Source organism: Xiphophorus couchianus, chromosome 6, assembly GCF_001444195.1.
Source record: "Xiphophorus couchianus chromosome 6, X_couchianus-1.0, whole genome shotgun sequence".
NCBI classification, from domain to species: domain Eukaryota; kingdom Metazoa; phylum Chordata; class Actinopteri; order Cyprinodontiformes; family Poeciliidae; genus Xiphophorus; species Xiphophorus couchianus.
The window spans coordinates 12,123,773-12,148,676 of record NC_040233.1 but is presented as its reverse complement, the minus strand read 5'-3'; the positions used below and the strand labels follow the sequence as shown (position 1 = coordinate 12,148,676).

The 24,904-nt window shown below is 41.7% G+C and overlaps 1 protein-coding gene across 4 annotated transcripts; it reads left to right on the top strand.

Annotated features, from left to right (window-relative positions):
* Positions 1-327: 327 nt before the first annotated feature.
* cbarpa (CACN subunit beta associated regulatory protein a) lies at positions 328-21,761 on the top strand. Of its 4 annotated transcripts, none has more exons than XM_028021071.1 (11): positions 328-844; positions 1,071-1,257; positions 6,969-7,040; positions 13,904-14,055; positions 14,176-14,237; positions 14,344-14,506; positions 14,585-14,765; positions 14,840-14,977; positions 16,752-16,950; positions 18,206-18,410; positions 18,482-21,761. In XM_028021071.1, the coding sequence occupies exons 3-11, from the start codon at positions 6,993-6,995 to the stop codon at positions 20,328-20,330; spliced, it is 2,997 nt and encodes a 998-aa protein (XP_027876872.1). In that variant the 5' UTR covers positions 328-844; positions 1,071-1,257; positions 6,969-6,992; the 3' UTR covers positions 20,331-21,761. The 4 variants fall into 4 exon arrangements, with proteins under 4 accessions (XP_027876872.1, XP_027876873.1, XP_027876874.1 ...); XM_028021072.1 differs by having other exon boundaries at positions 1,071-1,316; XM_028021073.1 differs by lacking the exon at positions 1,071-1,257.
* The last annotated feature ends 3,143 nt before the right edge of the window (positions 21,762-24,904 follow it).

Sequence of the window (24,904 nt, the reverse complement as noted above, 5' to 3'; positions counted from 1 at the left end):
ATTATTTATTTTGTTTGGGGTTTTTTTTTGTCAAAGATTATTTAAAAACAGTAATATTCATTACCTCCACTTCACAACTCTTTGTAATGTGTTGTAGTTCTGTGAAAGGAAATCCTTGTGAAATACACAGACGTTTGTGACTGCTGTGTGACAAAATGTCAAAGATTTTTAATATTTTTCCAAGGCATACATGTGAATGTGAAAGTGAAATTGCAACACAAAGTGTCATTTTGGCCAAACTAGTTTAACACGAACATTGAAGAAAATGTAAATCATCCTACAAACAGACCTTTATTAGAGGGAGCAGCATAAATTAAAACACATTGTGTTGATCTACTATGAGGTGGACTGGATCTAACTCAGAAAACAAACCGAATTTTAGACTCCTTTCCACCGAAGAGGCAAAAGTGCAATGCTGCCACCAAGTGGCCAAGTGTAAAATTACACAAAGCTTTACCGCACCCGTCCGTCTGTCGGAGCATCTTATCTCCCAACGCGGAGGCTGAGTGAAGCACAGCAAAGTAAAAAATAAAAATCCTGCAGCTTGAATGTGGCAGTCTGAGCTTCATTAATGGTGAAAATGGGATGAGAGACGCCATTCACGAGGCTGCTCAATGAGGACGGCTTTCCTCTGCCATCATGACCGCCACCATCACCATCATCACCATCATCATCATCATCATCATCATCAGTGCTGGTCACGTGGCGCTTCGGGAGCGGGGGGTGGGTGTGTCTAATCGCGTGTGGTTTCATTCATAACTACAGTCGTTATTTGAAGCCCAGAATAAAGTATGCAGACGGGGCAGACTGGCTGTGGACCGCTTCACTCCGAGTCTACAACGAGGTGAGTCCCTGTGTTTGTTTTTTTTTTACCCCTCCCTCTTACTTTACCCGGACCGGCTCTGGCTCTGGCTTTTTTTTTTTCTTTCGCGGTCTCAACGTGGTTCTGTTTCAAATTATGTAAGACTCGGGCGACACAGCTGACCCGTGTTTATGTGAGCGGTGTCAGACGGCGGAATTTCCCTGCATGAGCCCGGGTCCACGTCGTGATGTATCCCACCTCCCCACAGGGCTGAGGGCGGGCGGTGCATTGACATGGGACAGCCCTGCTGATCGGGGGGTTTTCGGCGGAGAAGGGAAGATGCTTCTGCTGCTGATGGTGCTGATGCTGACCACCGGCTGCAGCGCGTCCCTGTAGTCCAGCAGCTGCACGCAGACAGCGGAGGGAAGCTCCTGTGACACCTCCCGTTATAGACCGTAAGACACAACACATCTGGAGCCCCTCAACACCCACTCTCACCTGAGGGTTTTATGCAGTAAAGTCTTCCCCCCCACGCACACACACACGCACACGCCCACCCTCCCCCTCCTCCTGCTTTCCTCCCGCTGATGGTATTTATAAAGACACAAACACCATCAGTGTGATTGAAGCGCTGGGAGCTAGAAAGTGTGTGTCTGAGCTCCAAACGCCCATCTGCCTGGATGATAAACCGGAGATGAAGTGACAATCTAACATGTTCTCAAATCCCAGATTATCATTTTTCACAAACATAGAGTCGGTGTTGATATAGTTTTATTTAAATTTTTTTAGCTTACTTCAAAACAAGTGCTGGCAGATAGGATGCAAAACTGTAAAGTCTAGAAATACAAGCATTGTTGTATTTTTGAGAATGTTGCTATAGTAATAATCAATAATTATATATGTTATTTACATGTTGTTAGCCCTAAGAAAGGGCTAACAAGTTAAAGATGAATTTGACTAAATCTTACTAGTGCAAAACACATTTCAGTTGCAACAAAAGTCCGATGATTAACAGTTTGATGTTTTGGGGTCAAATCATTTAAAGCAAATTTTAAGTGAATTTGCTTTAATAAGGTGTGTCCTATGACTCGCCATGTTAGAGGGGGAGTTCATATCCATAGGGAATAAATCTTGTTTTGTTAAATTATCTTGCTATTTGCTGCTTCACCATGTTTGCTTGGAATTTTCTGTGTCAAACCAACCCAAAGTAGTGCAAAACTACAAATTGGAAATTATTTGACAAATAAAAACCTGAAAAGTGCAGCATGGATTTCAAGAACCACCTTTTGCTGCATTGAAAAGCTTTTTAAGTGTGTTTCAAGGTTGCACATCAAGCAAAATAGCTCAGGCTCGTCCAGCCTGGATGGGGAGCATCTGTGAATATCATTTTTTCAAGTCTTCTAGATTGGATTTAGGCCTGAACTTTCACTAGGACCTTCACATACTGCAGGGGACTTCAACTCTAGTCCCAGAGGACTGGTGTCCTGCAACTTTAAGATGTGTTTTTGCTTCAACACCTGGGTCAAATAGTAAGGTTACCATGGTTCAGTGGGTTTTTTCTTTTAGTTTTATACCTCAGATAAAAAAAAACTTGGTTTTACTTCAGCAAACCACCTTCTTGCAAATGTCTGCTGTGTCCATAAAGGCTTTTTTTATTGCTTTCTTCATACAGGGGCTTTCTTCTTGCCACATTGCAACTCTGGCCATAAAAAAACCCAAAACATATATGTTGTTTTAATATGTATAACCTGTGTGTGAATTGCTAAATTCAGAATTCACTTTTCACATTTTGTCTCAGGACACAAGCCTCAATGTATTTCTTGGAATTATATTTGACACACTGAAACAAAATAATGTATAACTGGTGGTACTTTATTTATAGAATTACTTTTATTCATCCCTGCAGGGAAATTATCTGAGAAGTGCGGCATGCATTTGTATTCTGCTCCCTTTACTGTTACACCCTTAAATCAAATTTATAAAAACATGTAGTTTAATATATACTTTAATATGTCCTAATTTAATTTAACCAATTAAATTATGAGGTCATCACATTTATGTTAAATTCCCTTTACTTCTCCACTCCATCCGACCTTTTAGTGTGATCACAAATTCAATGCAGTTCTTCTGAAAATCCACTTCAGATTTCAACCATTGCATTTGAAAAACATCTGAATATCAGGCGGCTCTATTTCTGTTAGGTGTGAATGAGAGAAAACTCTCAAAAGACACTCACAAATGTCAGGACAAGAATAACAAACGGGCTGTGATTATGAGTAAATCACCGGGGGAGATTATTTATCAGAACAAGGATTCGCGGCCATGTGCAGCGTGTGAAGCGATGGTGTGTTGTTCAGAGCTGCGGCCTCGTCGTAGTTACCTCGAGCTGAGATATTACATAAAATATGAGTCTCCCTCACGACGAGGGAATGTGCAGCCGGGTTATCAGCATGTGTGAGAAATGCAGTCCTGGACTGACGTTACGCAAGGTGCATAGACGCCTTACTGCAAAAAAGTCCTTTTAACCTTAGAGATGGAGCCGGATGATCATAAGGCCAATCACACAAAATGGAGACATTACTCTAGTTCAAGATTCCTCTCATTGACTTCACACGCAGCCCGTAATGGATTTTAGAAAGATTTACGTGATTTGAACGGTTAAGAGTGATCCGTTCTGTCTCTGAACATCCTCTGCACTCACCACCAGTCCTCTTAGAAAATAAATGCTCATTTTTCCACCGTTTGGTCCATCTTCTTTGTTTTATAGTAAATTTACAGGACAGACTTCCACAAAGTACATAATTGTGAAATGTTAGGCAAATTAAACATGGTTTAAAAAATATGTCAGAAACAGAAGTTTGAAAATGTGACACCCATATCTTGAGTCAATACTTAGCACCACCATCTTTTGTTGCAATTACAGAAAGTCTGTAACATTCTGTACTCAAAGCCTACGGATTTAGGCTTTGCGTATCCAGAATTTCTTTTACCCATGAGTCCTTGCAAAAAGGCTCAAATTGTAGAAGTTTGCATATCGAGAATCACTAAACATCAATTTTCAAGTCTTGCCACAGATTCTCCATTAAATTTTGGTCTGTTTGTTCCACTGTGGCCTTCACAGAACAGCTTTATTTATCCTGAGACTAAATGACAAACCAACAAGCCCTTTCAATTCATTAAGTTATTTCTGGAGGTAGTTTGTTGTAGTGGGTTATACTTAGAGAAGTTACAATAACTAAAAAGTTGAATACACCGGCACATGACAAGTTTTAAACTGTGTCCGTGCAACATTTTGACAAACATTTTCATTCCACTTCACAGAAGTGCAGTACTTTGTGTTGTGTGTTTTCAGAAAGTCCAACATAAACACAGACGTTTGGGACAAAAATGTGAACTGTGTGGAACATTTAAAAAAAATTTGAGCTGACATTAAATGCAAAATCTTCAAACAGAGATAAATTGGGCAGCTGATGTCTCTGAATGATAAAGTACAGCCTGGGATGGGAACAATTAGAAAATCATTTCTGCAACTTTGGCAAAGAATTCGTTGGAGTCTGAGAAGGCATCGATTTAACACTCAGATCCAATTACAGAAAAACTCAATCAAAAACTTCACTTCTATGCAGTTTCATTTGTGTATAATTTATCTTTTTACGCTTTTTTGATGTTGTTTTTTTTAGTAGTTTTCATTTAACCTTCAGCCTTAACACACCTGCCATGCCTGCCCACACCCCCTCCTCACGCACACGCCCACACACACGCCTACACACGCACACACACACACACACGCACACACACACACACACACACACACACACACACACACACACACACACACACACACACACCCCTCCTTGTTAATATCCACACACGCACACACATATCACTACTTAAAGGATGCAAGACTGAATATCATAGCTGCTGCAGAAAAGATCCTTCAATAGAAACTTCAGCTAAAAAGCGCTAAAAAGGACAGAGTTGATGAGTTTGAATCTTTTCATTTTTCTTTGATGTGTTATATTCACTTTCTTGGTGCAAGTTTGAATCAACACCAAAGGAAGCGATTCTCTCCCTCAGGAGACAACACTTTGCAAAGCCAGCTCCTGCTCTCTGCAATGCTTGTGGGAAGCACAGTACCAAGGTTACCTACACTCATCATGCGCATGACTGTCAGATTAATTTTGGGCTTCAAATGATTCATTGGAGCCATGTTTTTTTTTGTTTGTTTTCTTTTTGCATCATTCAACTGCAGTGAATTTGGGAAAAAGCTAAACAATTTGGCACCAACTTTATAAAAAGATCTCCTCGTTAGTACAGTGGTGAGTGTCCCCACCTGTCACGCGGGAGACCGGGGTTCGATTCCCCGACAGGGAGTGAAGTTTGTTTTAGGTCCCTCTTGAAAATGAGATCTAGATCTCAATGGGGTTTACCTGATTAAATAAAGAAAAAAAAAAATTGTGAATTTTCTCAAATCACCACAAAATCAGAATAATACACATAGGCACTAATATATGCATAAATTCCAACAACTATTTATTTTTTTATGTCTCTTATCAAGTTTCACTATGACCATTCACTACCTGACCTGCTGACATGACCTCTATTCTTGGCTGAATTTGTACAATTATAAATTCAATGGTTTCCTGGTACAAAGCAGACCTCAGATCTGTCATTTTTACAGAGGTTGAGTCATGGGCTTTGGGAAATGCATTCCAGACGCTTAATTTCAGCCTGGTTCCTCTCTTCTAGAACCAGTTGTATTTTTGGATAATTGTTCTGTTGGAACTCATGATTGAACCATTAAATTGTTGATTTAATGCAGGGGTGTCAAACTCAGTTTCATTTTGGGCCGTATCAAAAAGCTGAATGTTCTTAAAGGGCCGGTTGAGCAAAGAATGTGTCTATAAAACCCATAAAACTGTTAAAATATTAATAAATAGATGTCCCTCCAGAATTTTACGACTGTTTTTGTTGGGGTTTTTTGTAATCAAAATCACAGATTTTGTGGTGCTAATTTAGAAATATTTGTAAGGAATTTGTATGATATTTGTGCTAGTCCATGACTTTACATGTGACTTTTTATTCCTCGCTGTAACTATAACTTGACATCAAGTAAAGCTGAGGCAGCAGTCAATTAAGCCCAATCTGTTTGATTAATTCTGAATGTGATTTACAGTGAAGTGGAAGAAATTGGAAGCAGTTCTAGTGTTATTGTGCAGTTCTCTATGACATCTGGCAGAAAGTATGCCCAAAGGCTTGAAAGCAGGCAATAAAACATGGATGCATGTTTTAGGAAGAGATAATTGAAGAGTACAAGCATGTCTCTGTCATGCTGATGTGTAGTAACCTTCATCGTTCTGTGTGTCAATTTCATGTTAAAAAATCGATTAAACAAACAACCAGCGAGTCCGGCACTCCAAACAAATGTCCAAAGAGGAAGAAGCAGCTGTTTTGTATGTTGTATTTGCATACACAACACAGTGACTTTTTCAGGAGAGGTCGCCTAAAAGTGACAGAAACTACTTCAGGGGTTTCAGATTAAAAAGGACAAGAGATGTCACCATCATCAACACATGTTTTTAACAAATTGAAGCCTGTAAGGGTGTAACAGTCGAGCGCCAAGCTTGAGTTTTGGATCCACATGTCAACATAGTGCCATGTAATAAGCTGGGCAGTGTTAACTTTGCACAGCCCAGTTTTTAGTATGCATATTAGCAAAATTAGGCTGACCTCTCAGCTCTGACCTCTACAATTCCATCCTTGCTGTACACACACAACCTTAGCTGGTTGGTGGTTTGAGGAAATTTTTTATTTTTATTTTTGTACTGCAGCTTTAAAGGCCAAGTTTGACAGGAAGCCAGTTGTTCTAAATTATCAGAAGAATTTCTGCCATTAATGGTCAAAAGTAAATCCTAAATGACTCCACAAACTCCTTGGTAGACACAAAAAGCTTGCGGTATTTGCAGTTTAAGTGACATTTATCCAAACCTATGTAAACTTCTGACCAGCTTTGTAGCTCCACAGCTTAATCAAACTTTATCTCAGTGTATTTAGAAGTCCAGTTGCACAGTCTGTATTCTGTAAAGGATGGTATAACATTTATATAATCTGAACTGGATGTTTTAAAGTTGATCTGCGGCTCTGTCTTTCTCCGCTTCCTCCACAGGGCTCACTCACTCTGACCTGGACCATGAGCAATGATCTGCCTGTCCTGACAAGTCTGACAGAGAACTCCACTGTGAGTATGCTGCTCCAGCAACACATGCTGTCCGCACCTTCAGATGGTGCTGGATCTTGATGTTACGCTTGAAGAAACTCTCACGATGTTTTCTGAATCTCTGCTGGGTTTCAATCAGGGTGGGAACCACGGAGAAAGGCATGTTGGGGAAACAGTGTTCCAGGTGTCGGCTTCAATCTGCTGGTGCTGCGGGGGTGACGTGCAGATGGGGAGCTGATGGAGAACCAGAACTGAATATGGGTCTGGGTGGATGAGAGAGAGAGAGGAGGAGTCTGAGCTGGTTGCTCTGATTGCTGGTCAGTTTGAGTTCTCAGTGGAGACGGAGAATCGACTTCCATGTTGCTCTGCACAGTGAGTCAGAAAGATGGCTTCGCTGCTCCGCCTGGTTGATGGAGCTTTGCTTCACGTTTGGCTGAGTTTGTAGAAACAGCAGGTTTCATTAAGTCACGGCTGCTCCGATACATGCACACACACACACACACACACACACACACACACACACACACACACGCACACACACCCACACACAGACACATGCATGCACGCACATGCCCCCACACACGCACGCACACCCACAAATGTAATCATGGTTGTTTCAAACTCAAATATGCCTCATTCCTAGTTTCTTTACATTTTCCTTGAGCTTCTGCCAGAGACTACTGAGCCCCAAACCCATCATGAATCCAGTACATTCAATGTTTTGTGTTTTTTCAATTTGTTAAACCATCTAACAAAAGTCAGTCAAACATTTAAATAAAAGTATGAGAAAGATTTCTTTTATGACATAGCTATTCTCATCATTTAACACAAATAATCTAAATTAACCATTTCGTTAATGAATACTTTGCATTTTTCTTAAATAAATCCTAGTGTTCACCTTTTTCTGTTTTTCTTGTGAACTAATGTGCGATAATCTTCAAAACTCCCACTTTCCCATAGAGTCACAGCAATGATAAAAAAGTTAAAACAATATAAAGTGTGATAAACTAGGATTATAAAAGAGGTAAAAAAAAAAAAAGTCCAATGCTGTTGTTGCGCAACACCCCCCCCCCCTCCTTTCTGTCTCTACTCTCTCACTCTCGTACTTCCTCTTCTGAGAGGGGAGATGTGCTACCAGCTCTCCGTCTAACGGGTCCGTTGAGTTTCCTAAATCTGCTGGGATTTACCCTGTCCAGAACCGAAGTAAACTCTGTTTAAGCTGGTTTCGAGAAACGATTCGCCTGGTTATCTGACGGCCTACATCCAGGTGTCCCACCCTTCTTCCCCCTGTGAATTAGCCAGACTGAGCAGCCTACAGCCAACTAGTTTCACAGAGCACACCTGTTAACGGTCGCTCGTTCTCTATTTTGCAACTTGCATTTGTTATTGAACCAGGTAGGTTTTAGTGACTCGGTCGAGTCCCAAGGATGATGTTTTAAATATGGGCTACCAGCAACCTAAAAACATTTTCCACTTTTTCCTCTCCAGAATCAAACATCACAGCTATTTTACAACCATCAAAGAACTTTAAGGTGACTCATTAACTGAATGTCCACAACATCTTTTAGATTTTCTTTATGCTAAATATTTTATTAGTAAGGCATTTTTGCAAGGGTCAGTACAGCTTAATTCAGTAGCAGAAATAATCAAATAAGTAAAATCAATCATCTAGTCTATCTTTCCCTACTGCTGACACTGAGAACTAAAAAAGGAACCTTAGAGCGAGACGGACGGAGTTTGGCGCCTCGAACCCCAGACCTGGCACGACGACGAAGAAGGTGCGGCAGCAGGAGGAGGAAGTTGATCGGCGAAGGCCAGGATCTCCGCAGGTCTGATGAGCCTCCTCTCCGCATGGATGCTGAGGTCACACAGGACTTGGTGCTGGCAGGAAAAAAGGCACCAGTTCTTCTTCCTTGTCTTTGTCTTCATCTTTGTCTTTGGGGTCAGAACCCAGCCGATGAGAGAAGTGCGATTCGAAGCCACAGATTGTGGGCCTGACGGGTTGGTCTCCATGTGCAGGACAGTCTCCGGCTCCGTGGCCCCGGCTCTTCTTCAGCTGCAGAGTTCTTTGTCCATCTCTTGGCTCGAAGCTGCCCGGAGGATCCAACGAACGGTTCCTCTTTTGCACCTACCTTATATAGGGTTTATCTGTCTGCTTAGACAGATGATCTCATATCCGTCACTGTCTTAAGAGACATCATGTCATGATGTCTGTGCCAATGTCTCAGGGCTGCTCAACCTCCTGTTTCCATATAAGGTGCTGATCATCTCTGCTCTCCTGTTAGTTCCCCTTTTTCCCTTCCTGTCACCTTTCACCTACCATCTACCTCCAACATATCAGTGATGTTTAATTGCAGTTTTACAACCTTTTACACCATTTCAAGTTCAATGTCAAAATCACATTTATATCACATTTATTTTCTTTAGCTTCTCTGATTTAGCATTCATTTATAATTTTATAACCATAACTTATATCACATTTATTTTCTTCAGCTTCTCTGATCTATCATTCATTTATGATTTTATAACCATAACTTATTAATTATTCTTATTATAATCTTAATGTGAGTTATTACAGATGTTTTTCTGAAAAGAAACCAAGAATAATACATGATTCTAATTATTTACTACTAAAGTTACAGTTACTTGTTTTTCTTGTAGTTCCCACAAATATAAGTGTAAGTATTATTACAAGTAAACCAATATTCATATAAGTATTTTACTTTGAATCTTATCCAATTACTAATAATGTTTAGATTTAATTTTTTAAAACTTTCATGCTTTAAACTAAGAAATAGTCTCAACTATTTTTATAAATCTGCAGGCTGGAAACTTCCTCTTTTTCCAGGAAACCTGCTTTTCCTGTTTCATGAATCTCTCTGACTGACTATGATTTCTTATGATTAGATAGAAAAAAGTAGAATTAAAGCAAAGTTTGCATGAGACAAAAACAACACACACAACTAGATTTATTTTATTGACACTTAAGTCTACTGTTGGGCCTTGATGTCACTTGAGTGATTCATTTTAAAGATAACTTTATTTATTATTACTGTTAAACTAAAATCTCCAGCATGGGGAAGTGGGATGAGCTCGGATTTTCTTGACACCCCCTCCACGAGGTCAGACCTTTCACATGCTGGGAGTCCATCACCCTCCTGCAGTTCGCCGTCCTCATCCCCTAGAAAGAGAAGAAGTTCGTCTGGGATGTGAAGATGCAGATTCTTCATCCTCAGTTTTCACAGAGGGCTCGGTGTAGTCATCAAAACTCCACTTCTCTTGACAATGCTCACTGTTTGAAAGCTTCAGTAAAAATGACTAATTGGGGTTTAAGTTAGACCAAGTCTCCATAACAATCATTTGATGCGTTCCACATTGTTATGTCGGAGTGAATGTCCTACTGTCACTAACATAAACATACTGGGATTGCTAAACTCTACTCTGGATTTTAATGGAGTGGTTTGGTCAGATTAGAGTAAGTTTCAGCAAACAGTCCAGGTTGGATTGGATTAAGGATAAATGATAAAGCAAAATTAATGCTCACTGTGAGGCATAGTGGAAGATCTGTGATGCTGTGGGCTTGTGTTTTCTTTCAAATGCCCTGAGAATCTTATTAAAGAGCATGACATCAGGGACTCTTTCCTATAACAAGACATTAAAACAAGATGAACTTACCAATTAACTAGAAATCAGTCATCGTTAGATCTATCCAGTTTATCCTTATATCAGTTAAGGAACAACTGATATATATAAACTGAAACCAAAGTTTCACTTTGGTTTTTTTGTGTAAAGAAGTGAAATTGGTTCGAATCTTTAAGCCACTTATCAAACCATTTCCAGCTTCCAGCTTCTTCTCTTGCCTCATGGATGAGGGCTGCTGAATGTAAAACACTTTGTTTCATCTTTGACTTGGTTTAAGTTAACATGTTCTCACCTGAGGCTACTTGTTTAGGGGCATATTGAACAAAAAAAATTTTGTTTATGTGTGTCCACACTTACTGCCAGCCAGGTCTGCTTTCTGAAGGATAAAAAGGAAAGTGTTTTTTTTCACCCTGTCTTATTTCCAGTGACTTGATGCTGTTAGACGGATCTTCTGGGTGTCTGATTGGTGGTTCTATCAGAAGAACCACAACGCTCAGGACTGAAGGCAGACTTTCTCTTTCCCACCCATATTTTATTGTCTGAAATTACCCTTGGCTGAATTCAGATGGATCTATCGCCGGTCCTGCTTTATGTTGGAGTCATGATGATATGCACCAGAAACAAGATGTATACACTGTATCAGAAGACACATTATTTCTAACTGTCTGAATCAAACTAAACTTGAACTGTCGTCGTTCAAGTTTTTTATGTGTTGAGCCAGAATAATGAACAGTCATGGCCTGCAGAGCCACGTAGTGAGGAAGAGGCCATTTCAAATGAAGCATAAAAACTAAAGTTTTTTCAATTTACGGATGAACGTCGTAAACAAGAAGCTTAATATTTGGAGACTTGTCCTCTGGTTTGATGAAAGTCCAACTGAAGTGTTTGGCCGTAATTGTTTCTGTTGGAGGGAAAAGAGAGACAGACACCTGCAAGCATGAAAACGTTCACGAATTACTGACTGGTACATTTCACAAAATACATGGCATCATGTGTCTTTTCACCAATAGTTTGTACATTTTTGGTTTCAACTGTCTGCGGAGACACAGACATTTTCTCTCTTTGAAAGATGTTTGAAATGCAGCTGTTAACACTATTATTATCCTGAAGTCGTTTTGCACTCCATGAGGAACTCCTGGGCTCTTCTCTCCCCTCTTGAGCCTCTCTGGATAATTCTCTTTATACATCTTCATCCATTAGCCAAGATCAAACATTTCAATTGATTAATATTCTTTTTGTGCGGGCAGAAAGAGTCCAATTATTCTCCTCTTTCCATTGAAACTGACATTCGGAGAAGAGCCAGGAAAGTCTTCAGTGGGGATTGCTCATGTGCGTCGGCATCCTCTTCCTCCTCCTCCTCTTCTTCCTCCTCCGATTTCCATTTTTAGCCTGCAAAGGCCTCATTTCCCTCTCATTGAGAAGAGTTGGGAAATTGAATTAAGGGTCTTGCTGACGTTTCGATTAGCATCCCAGCCCTGCTCAGCCGAGACTGAGTGTATTAATCAAAAGAGAGCAGTTGGTTGTCGGCGTGAGTGCGTGCGTGTGGGGGTGAGCGAACAGGCGGTGTGTATCTGGGTGTGTGTTTGCAGCGAGGAGGCAAGGACTTAAGAGTCTTCCAGTGCTGATTCCACTCATTAAATATTATGGTGCTTACAGCTGACAGCGTAACACCACAAAGAGAGTCCTCACTTGCTCTTTAGAAAAAAAAAAGAAAGACAATCAATTACAGTCCAGGCAGAGTGAATTCTGCCACCATGTTCCCTTAACAAAACTCAGCAGTGGAAATTACCCACTCTGCCAGGCCTCTGCCTGGCTTTGCTGGTCAATGAATGAGTCTGAGCCTTTGGAGATGACGGGCAAATGCAAGGAGAGGAAATTAAATTCATGCGCCGCAACTCAAGCAATACCGCCACAGAGAAGATCAAAGTTTAAGTGATTACATTGATGTTTAGAGGGATATTTATAGATAAAAGATCAGATATTCAAATGAGAGTCATGAGCTTCAATGTGTTGTACTGTCTCTGGGTATTTTATCTTCATCCTTCAGCCTGGATGTTGTTGGTTAGGAGTCCTTTGCATTTCATTTGAATGCACAGAAAAAGGAAAGTGTCCAGAAAAGGGAAAAAAGGAAAACCAGGGATCTGTCCCAACCCACGCACAGCTGGTAATAGGATTACACTGTGTAATTTGGTAAAATTTCTGCCCCGATGGAAACAAATGTATCTCACTCACCCTCTCGTGGGAGGCCAGCGACTCCAGCGTTCTGTGCAGCTCACATTTAAACAGGATTTAATTATGTCCTTTTGACTTTATAGCACTGAATCGCCGATAATGTTTTCTTCTTTTTTTTCCGAATATGAAGTACGCTTGTGAGTGAATTCAAAAAGAATATCCACAACCATTTTGGCATTTTGTCACGTTAAAAAGACAAACTTCTACGTATTTTATTGCTTTAGACCTACACAATGCTCTGCATACTGTACTTGCAAAGTTTCAAATTTCAAAAAAGGTGGTATGCATTTTAATTTTAAGGTATTCAACCTTTTTTACTGTGATGCCCCAAGTAGAATCCCCAGCAACCAGAAGTCGCCTGATTTTTCTATGAAGACGGTTTGTTAGAGAGCATTAGGGAAGCAGCAACATCATGAAGAACAAGGAAGAACAGCAGCAAGTTCAGGGAGAAAGTTGAGGAGAAGTTTAAAGCACCTTGCGGTTAGAAAATAATATCCACAACAGCAAACGTACCAAGACATGTACGTCCATCCAGACTGACTGGTTGGACTGGAAGTCGCTTCCCAATCCAATTCCCACTGCGATACATGCCCATGCTGAAGAAAATCATCCCAAAGCATGACCATCATGCTTTGGGATGATTTTCTTCAGCATGGGCATGGAAGCTGGTCAGAGTAGAAGAGAAGATAAATACAGGACAATCTTGAAAAAACAAAAATAATAGGGCAGCAACCCTAAACATAAAGTGACAGGTACCGGAGTAAAGTAGATGTAACGTCCTAGTCAAAGTCCAGTCCAATGTTCAAAGCTCTCTACTGGAGAATCCTCACCAAAATGTCCTCTATGTTTTGTTCTTCAGACTGGAACAGGAAACCACGATGCATATCAATACGCATTGTGTCATTTGCTGTTGCAGCCAATGTTTCTGAAATGAAATGTAAAACAGCCGAAAGCAACTGAGTCTGCAATTGCAACATATTTTTTCCCCCCTTTCTTCAATAATCGCTCAGCAACAGGATGTGCCCGTGTCGACCGGACAGGCGGAGCACTACGTGCTGCTGCTGGTGCTGCTGAGCGTCTTCGCCGGCGGGACGCTGGTCCTGCTGTCCCTGCTGCTGCTCTTCTGTCACCGCTGCTGCTTGGGTGGACGACGCTACTCCAGGTGGGTCCTGCCAGAACCAGGTCGATGTGGACTGCAACTTTAGACATCCATAACGTGACAGAGCACTAGTCCTTCTGTGTTTAAAAACACAGAGAGTAAAAAGTAATTTCCTCCCCGCAGAGCGAGCGATGACCCTGAGAAGACAAACACGACTTATGCTGAGGATTCTCAGCCCACGCAAGGTCAGAGCTGCGCTGTTTTTGTTTTCCAGTTTCACGCATACTTTCTGGTTCGGTGTCGTCACAGACCTCTTTTGTTCCTCTTCATCGGCGCGTCCTTGTTGCTCAGAGATCACAATTCGTCTGGATGAATCAGATGCTCTCTCAGCGTCGAGTTGTCACAATGGAGAGTCGGACCGATTTGTTTCCACCGCCTCCACTGGCCGCAGAGTGTCCTTCAATGAATCTGCGCTGTATGAGCAGGAAAAAAACACTCAGGAAAAAGGACGCAGGTAACATCCACTTGAGCAAACTTGGTTATTCTTCTCTCTTTGGTGGACAGAGATCAGATGCTTATGCTTTCACCTCAGGTACACTCTCACCGAAGGAGACTTCCATCACCTGAAAAAGGCCCGGCTGACCCACCTGCACCTGCCTCCTGCTCCGTGTGACCTGAAGATACTCACCATCATGGAGTGTGACTCCACGGAGAGCAGCACCATCAACATCAGTGAGACTTCAGCTCCCAAGATGCTCCTCAGCATCTACCAGGTAGCGGAACAACATCAGATCGGTAAGCTGCCACATTTCAGCCTCTGATGCAGTTTTCTGTCTCCTTTTTCCAGCCTGCTGAGAGAAGAGTCCCTGACTGGCTGGGACAGAGCCTGAGTGGGGGGCTGCCTGGAGATCCACACCACTCCACCGTCCTGGACCACAGAGACAGGCAGTCCTCCTCTGTCCTCAAGTCCCAGCGCTCTCAGACAGTGAGTCTTTAACTTTAATTAACCTTGTTTCCTTTGAATGTGTAAGCATACTTTGCTACTGTTCATCTTTTGTTTGCTTTTGTTGTTTGTATGTAACTTTGTTTACACCTGAGTGAAGTTGCCCCCCACCCACCTTCCTCAAATCAGGCAACATTTTTGTGGAACGTTTGTGCAGCAAATTTTTTTGTTTGTGCCGCTATCATTTTAAAGATATTAGCAAATGTTTCTAGAGGTCATGAAAGGTCAACCAGCCCCTCCCCCCCACCTTCTTCAAATCAGACAAAATTGGTGCAAATCCACTCGACCACATTTGTGCTGGTTTGTGCAGCAAATGTTTTTGTTTGTGCTGCTTTGACTTTAAAAGTTCAATGATCAAACGGTTAACCAGCCTCCCACTTTTACTAAATCAAAATGACCTTTAAACTTTCATTAATAACTTTAATGCCAAATTTGATTGACACCAATTTTGTCTGATTTGAAGAAGGGGGGGGGGGGGGGTTGAAATTTCATGACCTCTGGAAACATTTCCCAATATCTTTAAAATGACAGCAGCACAAATGAAAATTTTTTCTGCACATACCAGCACAAATGTTGCACAAACCTTTGACACCAATTTTGTCTGATTTGGAGAAGGTGGGGCGACCAACTTCACTCAGGTTTTGCTGGCACATTTCAGCCTCCGATGCAGTTTTCCATCAGAGGAATACTCTTTATTACACTACATTCAATAAAGTCAAAATCTAAGCTAACCTTTCTGTTGTATATCAATATTTATAATGCAAGACAGAAAAGAAAAAGTGAACAGCAGAACTCCGAAAGCACACAGAGAACCCTTTCATTCTTAATCTCAAAAAAGCTAAAGATTGTTTTAAGATTTTCTCCATCAAAATTTTTATTATAAGATTTTAGATGCTGTGATGTGACTTAATATTGGGTTAACATGCATGAAACCCCCCAAATATCTATCAGCTAAAAGTGAAAGATGGGCCTTTTGTCATACCTCTGTGTACGGCTGATGAAGGTCAAAATCAACATCACGTTTACTGTGAAATCTACAAAGAGAGACTGTGAAGCCATCACTCATCACTAAAGCATGCAAGGGAAACGTTCTTTATGATTTGTGGAGATTACAAACAAAAATATTAACAATTCTCAAGCCTTATTGGCACAGTTGATAGGTTCACAAACCTTCTTGTGATTTTATCCCCTGAACTCCAAAAGTAAAAAAAAAAATTAAGAGGGTTAATCTGCACATCATATCTCTTTGAAGATGTTGCATTACATCCAATTTCTATCAATTGTGGTTCCAATTCTCATTTGGATCATTTTTCTCTTATGAAATATGATCTAATTAAGCTGCGAGAACACAGGGAACATTCTTTGTTACATAATGAGACATAAACCACAGCTGTACTTTACCAAACTTGATCTTGCTTCATTTATTTTATTTGTACCAGGTCATTAGCTGCTATTTATCTGCTAATGTGTAACTTTTGTTTTCAAACTCAAAGCCAAGCTGGTCTGTACTGAACTTGGTTTATTTCTACAGTGCAAACAAATCCACTGATTTCCAACACAAAGTGAAACTCAGTCGCCTGCTAGAGGCTCAGAGCTGCTGCTGCATCAGTCACCGCTGCAGCTGAGTGACAACATGACAAATGCCGTCTCCTGAGGACTCTGGCTCTCATCGTCACCATCCATCTCAGCCGCATGTCCTTCTTTAATGCGTCTCCACCTCCCCTCCATCCTCCTCTGCCTTCATCTCTTCTGTCAGATGGAGGCCATCGGAGACAGGGGCGAGGCCGAGAGCGAGTGGGGGCCGAGGGAAGAGTCGGCTCAGGCCCCGGGTCCGGCGTCTGTTCTGCACTTCCTCTCCAAACTGCGGCGACATGCCAGCCTGGAGGGGGCCGGGCCGTACTTCAGGAGGTGGAAGTTTGACACCAGCCATCGGGCCGCCAGTCTGGACGCCAAAGGTTCGTGCAGATTCATGGAAAAGCTACAAGTTTTCAGGAAATAAATATGTATTTTGTTTTTAAGAACTACACTTTAAATTGGTTTCAACTGGTTTGAAAGGAAAGATGAGACGTATTCAGAACTATAGTACCACAAAATATTGTTTATGCTGGTCTCAATGAAAATAAATACAAATACAAATTGTTAAATTAATAAATAAATGCATTTATTATCATTATGTTAATAATCAAATATATGAGCCGATAAATATGTGAAATTCATTCATTAAAAATTCATTAAATATCATGAGCATATGTAATTATAACAGCATTAAGTGATTTCATGGTTCCTGTGTAACACTGAACCATAAAATGATTTATTTGCCGCTGTGGCTCATCAGATCTGTCTGACCTCTGATTGGTTAATCTGCACAGGAAATTACAGCATCATCCAGCTCCACTATGTAATATATCACACACAGATTTCTATTTCTACCCATATTAGGACTTTGCATTGACTTTCGTTCATTGTAGTGAGTGAATTTATGCCCAATAAAAACACTTTACCTCTAAACCTGACCTCTAACCCTAAACAACAGAGTCCACCGTATTAGAACTGCGTTTTGCTCCCTATAAAGCCCATTGGTCTTCAGAAAGTTAGTAAATATGCCAGAAATGGCTCTAAGAAGAATAGATAAACAAATGCATACGCACATTAAATCCATAAATTGTGAAACAGCTGCCTTTTGTTAAAAAAAAGAATCAAATTTATTTGATATGTAGACATTTAAGGTAAAATTTCTTATTTAACTGTGCTACTTTAGAACCTCGTACTTCATTTCTTTACATATTTACCTTGATACCTACAATTGATTTGTTTACTTAACTCATTTATGTATGTCATAATTTTTTATGTATTAATACATTTATTTTTTAATGTTCTTACTCCATTTCCAGTTTCATTTCAGTTATGACAAGTGTAAGTGATAACTTTAATGTTATCGTAAGGTAAGGCAGAGAAGGAAATTTTATTTATATGGCACATTTTCAGCAACAAGGCAATTCAAAGCTTTACATGAGTGGAAATATAATCAAAACAACAAAAGAAAAGCAAGAGAAAGTATAAAAAGTTTATAGAAAGGTAAAAGTATAGAGCTACATATTGGTTCCCCATGTTTCGTAAGAATAAGAAATGATTAACTATTAAGGGTTTCTCTGGATTGTGACACATTTGGCACTAGATGGAAATGTGAAGATGTGTCTGATTTGCTTCCAGGCTCCCCAAAGAGAAAGCCTTTTCAGAGACAGAGAGCAGCAAGTGAAACCACTGACCACACCGATGAAGACTCCTCTCCGCTCCGCGATGACGCCTTTGAGTCTTTCCCACATATTCCCATCCAGACCAGCGGCCTCCAGTCCCTCTCCGCTGAGACTCTGCCTCATCCTGAGACAGCTCCTACATCCTCTGTCTTCCTCAGGAGGTAATTCTCTCCTTACATAACAATGATTTCAACAAAATCAGGTTCTAACTGCATGTTCCTCTCCTATGCAGGCTAAAGCTGGAGGCCATGGTGGAGGTAGGCGGCAGCACCAGCAGCAGCAGGAGAGCCGAACTTTGTTTCCCATCTGATCCCGCTCTGGGTCAGGTTGAGCCTGCCGTCAATGGAACCCGAGCGGAACAAGAAACGGTGTTTGGAGCAGCGATAAGAACCAAAGCAACAAGAAATGAGTCGGAGTCTGCCGAAGATGACGACCTGTTTGGTGCAGAGCAAGGACCGACCAGGCGGGACCGGTTTGAAGAGCTGTTGAGACAAACCGATGATGCAAAAACAGATGCTGGCACGGCTGGTGTGAGAAAAAAGAACGATGCAGGGACAGATGAGGGAGACGATGCGCCGTTGGGAGCCGTGACCAGAAGAAGGACAGACTCAGGCTCGTCTCTGTCTTTCATGATCCGCCAAGAGAGCTCAGACGTACCCCCGTCCCTCTACAGAGACATCTGGAGCCTGAGAGCCTCTCTGGAGCAATATGCCTCTTCAGATCAGAGCAGCACCGATCGTGAGTCGGTCCGCAGTGACGCAGACAGCGTCTCGTCCTTTGGTGGCGCAGGAGCTCGCTCGGGCCTGGACACCTGCCTGTCACAAGACCTGGACGATGAGCCTGAAGGAGATGGTGAGGCAGAGGGCGGAACCAGAGGGGCGTCAGGGGGAGACGGGGAGATGGGGAATGGAGCTGGAGGAGAGGTGGAGGGAGGAAACAGGAAGTTGCTTCAAATGGACAGTGGTTATGCCTCCATTGAAGCGCCATCCAGAGCCCCTGAAGATATGAGGCTGTTTGGGACTCCTGGGGCCCCTCGGGGGAAGACTGCTTCTGAGAGGAGACTGTTTTTTACCAGCTCTGGGAGGAAAGGCTCAGTGTGTGAGAGCGTGGAGACCAAGTTGTTTCAGGAGGAGCTGGAGGACCAGATGACCCTCAGCGCAGACACAGAGGACAGACTAAAGCAGAAATCTCAGGGTGACAGTCTTTCTCACACCCTTCAAGAGCCATATCAGCTGCTGAAGTCCCTCCATCTTCAGAAGCCTCCAGAAACACAAACTCAGCTTATTTCTCCGCTGGTGAGCCCGACCCCACAGCCCCCGAGTCCTCATCGATCCCGTCTCCGTCGCCGTGACTACAGCATTGACGAGAAGACAGACGCACTCTTCAACGAATTCCTTCGTCATGATCCGCGCTTCGACCAGCAGGACTCCCCGCTGCGCTCCAGGCACAGGTCCAGGGTTCACCTCCGGAAGCAGTGGCAGAGACACAAGCAATACAGCGACCCGGGTTCGGCCTCAGGGGGAAGGTACTCGCCGTCTCTAGAGAGACAGAGGTTCATCCCGCTCAGGAGGGGGGACAGCGCAGGGTACCCACTGGACACCAGGTACCACAGCACCCTGTCGAGAATAGCGAGCGCTGCCGATGAAGAAGCCAGCGAGGTCGCGGCTTCTGAGGAGGTGGCAACGGAGAGAGCAGAAGATCCGGTAGGAGAAGGAGCTGCAGGGAGCACGACCGACAGAACGTCCGATGGAACAGACCCAACAAGAAGCGTCTCCCCAGAGTTGGCTGGTGAGACTGATGGCTGCCAAGTGTTCACAAGCAAGGAGGCGGGAAGCGCGAGCAGCTCTCTGTCCGCGCAAATGAGCCACATGGACCCCAGAGTGGACAACAGGAACAACAACAGCAGCCAGGCCATCCTGTCAGAGGTTTCCCTGCAGGCCCAGAGCAGCCTAGCAGACAAGCTGGTGGCGTCGGTGGACGAGAGACTCTACAGTGGGCTGCGCCGTGCAGAGAAGGCCCGACAAGCAGGGTCAGAGGTCATCGTGACGCAAACTGCCTCACCGGGGTCCAATCCCACATAATTCCCTGCCGTTGTATTTATTATAAAACCACAATAAGTCAAACATCATGTGTCAGGCATCTCTAGCAGCATTAACTTCCAACTCGTCCAGCCATATCCGAACTGCCACTGTGACGTCCCTCCGTCAGTAACCAGAGAACTCATAGCCGACCTTCAAAGATGTAGATGCATCTTTAGAAAACGTTATTTTCTGACCTACCTGTGACTTTTCAGCATGCTACTACAAGTCCAAGCTATGTGTCTGTGAATAATGTACAGTTTCAACCTCTACGAGCACTTTGATGGGATGAAAGCTACCGCTGGTGTTTGTTAGCCATTTCTCTCATGTCCCTTTCCTCCTCAAGGAGGACAACCTCATGTTTGTCTCCGCCGTCATCAGGTTTAATGGTCGTGTGAGAGCGGTCGATTCCATGAATAATGATACGGTGAACCGCAAATGTCCTCACAGCCCCTTGGCTTTTATACTCACAACCACAAAAATGTGTTTAGGTGGAATTTTACGACAGACACACATGCAGTAGTGCGAAATTGGATTTTCTCTTTTTTTTGAAATGAATGAAAACGCTGTAGAACCAGAGAGAACAAATGAGAATAGACATTTTCAAGTCCTGCCACGGAATCTCAATTGGATTTAGGTATGGACTTTGACTGGGCCATGAAGTTCTTGCTCTATGATTAGGGTCCTCTGACAGCTAAGGTGAGTGGTGTGCAACATTTTACATGTAGGCCAAATGGTTCAGTTTTAGATCATTTATTCATTTCATTTAACAATTAGGCAGCATTTTGTGTCCGTCTATTGCATAAAATTTCAATAAAATATAATTTTGTGGTTGTAAAGTAAAAAAAACAAAAAGCGGTGTGAATAGATTTGCAAGGTACTGTATGAAGAACGATACCAAACATGTTTACAGCTACCCTCTCTTTCACTTACACTTTATCAGCCGGCCTCAAGGTATCACTATAAAATCAGATGGAAAGCAGAAGATGCACTTCAATAAACTTAAAAAAAAAACATGTGAGCGGTTTTGTATTTGCTCCTTATATTTAAGTTGTGTTTATATGTGTTAGTCATCAGTTCTTGTTATGTAGCACGGCTGAGGAGACGGCATTCAGGCGTGGGCTTTAGTGTATCTGGGACTCTTCAGAGGGAAGACTGACGGATGATGCTTGAAGTGAGTGACACAGAAGCCTCCGAGGCTTTTAAACAGATTGCTCACGGAGGATTTCAGGCTGTCATGCTGAATAATCAGAGGTGGGCTTGCCCTGTGCCCAGGAGAAAACGAAACGATTAACACACTGTGTACGTCCAAATAAAAACGTGGGAATAATCCTTTTTTTTCTCCCGAAAACAAATCTGCAGAGTCTGATGGTTTGTTTCTTTTGAGTACGATGGTACATAACCCTGCAAAATCTCCCAAGAAATGCCAAAAAATAAATAAAAAACATAATCAGAAATGTTTTGCTGAAGAAATGTGGAACATAAGATGTGTGTTTATGGCGCGAAAGCGACTAGAAGTTGATATTATTGGAAAGTTCGCAGTGATATTTATTAAGTAATAGTGCAAACCAAATGTCATTATTATTCAAGATGGATAAAAGGCGAGAATTAATAATTAATTCTCTCAATTCACTCTGGCAGATGAGCAAATGTATTTTTTCCATCTCAAAAATAAATTTAAGATGAAAGAATTATTTTATAGCCATTTTATGGCTTAAATTTGTTTCATTCTTTAAAACTGAATCAGTAAAAAAGGAAATAAAAAACTAAATCCTCAACATACATGACAGAAATGTCGTTTTTTAAGAAACATTTGAAGGAACGAATACATCCAGCTAAATGTTACCCGATTTAGCTTTAGCTACAATCAGTGAGTGGATGCAGTTGGTGGGGCATAAACATTTATATGCATTAACATATCCACATATTTTCACCTTCTTGTTCTCATCCTTGGTATATTGGGGCACAGGTGGCAGCACTGAAGGTGAAAAGCTCTCCTAGTTACATTTGAGTTTCTCACTAAGATGAAGAAGAAAATGGATTTCAAAGCTGTGGTTTGGGTTAGTGCGACAGACTGGCGACCTGTCCAGGGTGACCCCGCCTCTCGCCCGAAACGTTCACTGGAGATAGACACCAGCACCCCGCCCGACCCCTCTAATGGACAAGGGTGTACAGAAAATGGATGGATAAAAGGATGGTTTGGGTTCGGGTTTATACAGGTGAGAGAACGATGCTGCGTTCTCCATGTCTGCATTAACGAGTAGCAATGAAATGGAGAAGGCTGGTTAGTTGACTTAAAAAATACTTTCTTCTAAAACATATTGTTTTGATGTTTTTTTTCCCCCGTAACAAATATCGGACAAGTTTAAACCTTTATGTTTCTGCTTGAAAAGTGAAGTTTCTAAAGGGTTTCTTTAAAAAAAAAAAAAAAAAAAAAAAATCCTTATTAATTCCCAAACCTACTAAAAGTGGCATCACTTTGTGATCTTTAAATCTTACAAGGTGCTACGTTGATAAAGTTTTACTTACTTCACCAGGAGAATGTTACAAATTTTAGAAGACCAGAATAAAATCTGACAGGAAACATTAGCGAGTAATTAGAAATGGCTGCCGACGAGGGATGCCTTCACACTTACAGTCTGATTGCTTCTTTATCTTTTGCATTATTCCTGGATTTCACACCTTATAGACAAACTTCTTAAATGACTTTGAACATCACAGAAGCATGGCATATTAAACCGGGGTGAGTAAAATGTTTACATTCAGGTAAGGCTTTACAGTTATAAAACATTTCTATCCGCTGAACTCAAGCAGGTCCACTAATTGTCCCTTTAGTTTCCAACATTAAGAAAATATTTTGAAACTATTAAACAGTGCAACCTCAACTGAAAGTGTGATTTTAATGATTAGCTGCTGCTTTTATCTGCATCATTACCAAACATAATGCACAACAACCCCAGCACGTTCCTCAAAAACTAAAAAAAATAAAACTCACTGATTGAGTTCCTGTGTAACTTCCAGATAGAAACAGTGGCTTTTTCCATCCACACTGCTTCATGTGTTATTATAAACATAAGTCAGTTTCTGCAGCATCGACAAAAATGAAGCCTTTGTGGCACAAACTAAAGCAAAATATACATTTTAGCCTCCCCCCGCCCCATGATGACTCATTCAAGCTTGTGTGTGTGTGTGTGTGTGAGAGAGAGCTGGGTGTCGAAGCTTCACAATTAAACCAAACACATGAAGTGTGTCCCGTCGTACCAACCACTGGACTGAAGCGTTCACAGTGCCTCTCCATCCTCGCTGCACCCTTCCTGTCTCTGGCTGGAGGCTCAGGGCTGACCTTGCTGACGTGGAAAGCGCTGCTCTCCCTCCTCCCCTCACAGTCGTGACTCACCTGCTGATCTGTTCCCAGTCAGGAGCTCATGATGCACAAGAGAGGGGCAGAGCTCCCACAGATGTGATTGGTGCAAAACATCCCCCCTCCCCCAAAAAACCAAAAAAGTTTACTGGGCAGTTTTTGGCACCGACTGCCTTCAACTGAGCAGCATCTGCAAAGACTATCAATTGAAACAACTACAGATTTGATTCAGAGCAAAAAAAAAAAAAAGGTTTGATTTACAAAACTAAAATTGATCATTTAAGACCAATTTGCTTTTAATTAAAACCTGGAGAGCTGATGTTTTCCTTGCCATTGCAAGATTAAAGTGTTTTACTAGTTATTGCATCTCTAATATTTGCAGTTATTTGATTGATACGACTTCAGCCAAGATATGCAATAAACCTCAACTAAATGTTTTTGGTTTTCAGTCTAAGCTGTTAGCAGCTGGTTTGATAGAGACGCACTAACCAGAGATTTTCTCTTGATTAGTTTTCTTACAAAAAAGAAATATCCTTAACTGTCTGTAGAAACTTCAAATGTTGTGCTTTTGATGCTTTGCCAGTTTTCCAATAAGTTTAGAGCAGGAGTCAGCAACCTTTTCAGTCCATAAAGCCAAGAAGATATCCTTCAATTGTAAAAGTAAAATATTTGTATATTAGAATACAAAACAGCATAAAACCTTTATAATAAAGTGTTCAAGAGTCACTTGTGCAACCAGGCTACTTTAGCGCAAACTATATAAACAGAAACTAATGAGGGAAAATGTGCAGCTCACCTAAAAAAAACAGCATTTAAAAGTTTGAAAAGAAGCATTAGTAGTTCTGCCATAGAAATTCATTGACAACTTTGCAGAGCTGCTAAAGCCAACCTCTCTTTGAGCCATTATGATGAAATCATTGTTTGATTAAAGCCAGAGAGCCTCTATAGAGGAGCTAAAAATGAAAATGTGGCTCCAGAGTCACAGGTTGCAGACCGCTGCTCGAAACATAGACCCTTTACAAAGCAGTGATAATATAATTCCTCCATTTGTGTTGGACTCTAAATGAATACCTACTGCAGCAAACGCTACTCCTGTTATATTCTTTTCCAAAAAACCTTAAAATCAGCAGGACAGACATGAATGACTAAAAATGTATTGCCTGATTGGTGCATCGCTATTAATGAACCTATTTGCTTGAGTAATCTGCACCTGATT

What these genes read in the sequence shown, in the direction of transcription:
- cbarpa (XM_028021073.1), top strand. Translation starts at nt 6,993, where the DNA reads ATGAGCAATGATCTGCCTGTCCTGACAAGTCTGACAGAGAACTCCACT. An exon ending in ACTCAGGAAAAAGGACGCAG is followed by an intron (nt 14,507 to 14,584) that starts GTAACATCCACT and finishes CTTTCACCTCAG; the next exon opens with GTACACTCTCACCGAAGGAG. An exon ending in TCCTCTGTCTTCCTCAGGAG is followed by an intron (nt 18,411 to 18,481) that starts GTAATTCTCTCC and finishes TCTCCTATGCAG; the next exon opens with GCTAAAGCTGGAGGCCATGG.